This window comes from Octodon degus, unplaced genomic scaffold, assembly GCF_000260255.1.
Source record: "Octodon degus isolate 3935 unplaced genomic scaffold, OctDeg1.0 scaffold00080, whole genome shotgun sequence".
Classification (NCBI taxonomy): domain Eukaryota; kingdom Metazoa; phylum Chordata; class Mammalia; order Rodentia; family Octodontidae; genus Octodon; species Octodon degus.
In genome coordinates, this window is record NW_004524656.1 from 6,764,656 (window position 1) to 6,767,670 (window position 3,015).

The window sequence follows — 3,015 nt, forward strand, 5'->3', positions numbered from 1 at the left end:
GGTGCTAATGCTGCTGAGGTATAGCCCTAGCCCACGTCTGAACTCCAGTCACGCCGCAACATCTCGTATGCCGTCTTCTGCTAAAAAAAAAGAACAGAATTTAGGCTGGTCTTAAACTTATAGTGATCCTCCTATCTCAGCTTCCCAAGTCATAGGCATCACCATGCCTAGCTCCAAGTCTTTTTATTATTATTATTTTTTCCCCCCAGCATTGGGATCAAACTTGAGATCTTGAGCTTCCTAGGCAGGTGCTAATGCTGCTGAGGTATAGCCCTAGCCCAAGTCTGTTTGAGACAGAGTCTTACTAAATTGCCCAGGCAGGATTCAAAACTTGAGATCCAGGGGCTGGGGAGATAGCTCAGTAGAATAAGTGCTTGCCTGGCAAGCATAAGGGCCTGAGTTCAATCCTCAGTTCCACCAAAAAAATAAAAACTTGTGATCCTACTTAGCCTTCCAAGTAGTGGGGTTACCAGTATGTATCACCACAACTGCCTTGTCTCTATGTTTTATTTTTATTTTTTTCTGTATTTAGGACAGGGTCTACAGGATCTCACTACATAGATCGATCGGGCTTGTAGTGATTCTCCTATTTTCAGCCTTTCAAGTGCTAGGATTACAGGCATACGCCACCATGTCCGATCTCAAGCGCCATCACATCCAATCTCAATTGCGTTCAGCGCACCCATGGGCAGGGCCAGCACAGCATGCCGGGATCAAACCTCAGCTGCTGCGCTCTGCCTAAGCAGACACTTTAGTCCTCTGAGCTATCAGGCCGGTATGAACCCACATTTATTTTATTTTATTTTTTTTGCGGAACCAGGGATTGAACTCATGCTCTTGCACTTGCCAGGCAAGCGCTTACTCAACTGAGCTATCTCCCCGGCCCCTGTCCCCATATTTTAAACAGCCAAATTTATTATTGCACCTGACTTTAACAAGTCACTCATTATTTACAGCTTGCTTACAAGTCAGACATCACTCCAAGGTCCACATATATTGCCTTTCTCTGGTCTCCTAGGGTTGCTGGTAAAACACTGGATTAAGAGTGGGTGTGAGGGCCGAGGAGATGGCTCAGTGGAATAAGTGCTTCCCTGGCAAGCGCAAGGACCTGAGTTCAATCCCCAGTTCCGCAAAAAAAAAAAAAAAAAAAAAAAAAAGTGGGTGTGATAGGGCATGCCTATAATCCCAGTGGTGCTTGGGAGGCTTAAAACAGGAGGATCACTACGAGTCTGATCTACACAGTGAGACCCTGTTCTAAATACATGTACATACATACATACATACATAAATAAAACATTGGATTATACCTGGCTGGTGCAGGTGCCACTTTTGGTTTATCAGTTTCAATGATGGTCTCTGTGATCATGGCAGCTGTGCTGCCTCCAGAAACTGCAGAACTACCAAATCCCCCAAATCCTGGTGCCTTTTTGCCCTGTCTCTCTGCATCTCTTCGGGCTTGTTGTAACTCTTTTGCTTTACGCCGCATCTCAGCCTTAGCTTCACGTTCTTGAGTCTATAGAAAGACATATACATGGATGTGGCTTTGAGTACAGTCCACCTTAGCAAGGAAAATCAATTACTGAAGGTGAAGAGAAAGATATTCAAGCTGCCAGTCCCAAAGAAGACCCCGTTTACCTCTCTGACTGCTCTGAATACTTTCTCCTCGTGAGAATCCATTTCTGTGAAGGTTCTGATCTGTGCCAGGTTAACATTCTCCCGATATCCCAGGGCAACAATTTCATCAAAAGCAAAAATCAAATCAAAACAGTGCTCAGATATTTCATTCTCTTCTAAGGCTCGGCAATATTCAGGAATCTATCCACAGATGGCAGTGAGAAAGAGGTTTAGAATTGTATCATCAGCTATATTTCTAAGTCTTATCCTTTAAACTCCTAGCATGTTTGTCTGCATATGTATATATTCATTCATTCATTCATTCATTCATGTGTTTATGTATTTATTTACTTATGAGAGAAGGTCTCACTATGTAGCTTAGGCTGGCCTTAAGTTCAGCATGCAGCCCAGGCTGGCACTGAACTTGCAGTGATCCTCCTGGTTCAGCCTCCCAAGTGCTAAAGTAAAAGACAGGTGATACCAAGCCTAGCTAATCTTTTAAGCAAGACTTTGGCAAAAATCTTTCTGGTTTTGTGTCTGCATCTTTAAGTCTTGTCTAAAAAAAATGACCAAACAAGTTTCAGAACTACAAAGGCAAATGGGTATGAAAAAAGTAATTTCTCTATTCTCTTTCAGGTGAGTATCCCAGTACGTGTCTGCTGAATAAATAAGCTGCAGCAATAAGCCACAGAGCCTGAAAAATGACAAGAATAGGTCCTTTGAAGGAAAAACTAGTTTCACACATACAAAAGCATGTAAAACAATTAAAAAGTAGAACCCACTATAGAAAGACACTTACCACTCTTGAGAAGAGCCTTAAAGTCTCCAAATCTTCTAAAATGTTGCTGTTTTTGGTAGTGATCAGTACCATGTACAGTTTCTCCATAGGCTGGTAGACATATCTTACACTCTCTGTTTCAACAAACGTATGTTGTTTTCCAGTGTTCATGAGCTTTGGGAAAGCTGCTAATAAACCCTCAATCCGGGTTCGGGTCATTTCCACAAACTGTCGTGAAACAATAGCCTTTCCTGCTTTCGTGCAGACTGCTGCTGCCAACAGCACCTGCCAGAAACACATGCACACATAATCAACTACTTCTTCACTGTTCTTTTCTCAAAATCTCATGAGATCTTCCACACACTGACCTAGTCACATATTTACTGACATGACTACTATGAGAATGTTTTCAAACTACTTCATTGCTTCTTTAATTACAGTATGTAATTCATAAGACAAAGCTAAAGTAGTAGACATTAAAGCAATTTTTTCCTATTTCTCAATAACTTACCTTGGAGCCGGGGAGATAGTTCAGTGGAATAAGCACTTGCCTGGCAAGCGCAAGGACCTGAGTTCAATCCCCGGATCCGCAAAAAAAAAAAAAAAAAAAAACTTTCCTAAAG

The 3,015-nt window shown here is 42.1% G+C and overlaps 1 protein-coding gene across 1 annotated transcript in view; it reads right to left on the reverse strand.

Moving 5' to 3' along the window:
• The window catches only part of Arcn1 (archain 1), a 33,565-nt gene that overhangs the window by 17,807 nt on the left and 12,743 nt on the right, over positions 1-3,015 (reverse strand). Inside the window, exons 2-4 of the mRNA XM_004636445.3 lie at positions 2,414-2,677; positions 1,636-1,815; positions 1,308-1,513 (exon numbers count right to left, since the gene is read on the reverse strand). Coding sequence (XP_004636502.1) covers positions 1,308-1,513; positions 1,636-1,815; positions 2,414-2,677 — 650 coding nt within the window. The remainder of the gene's footprint in view (positions 1-1,307; positions 1,514-1,635; positions 1,816-2,413; positions 2,678-3,015) is intronic.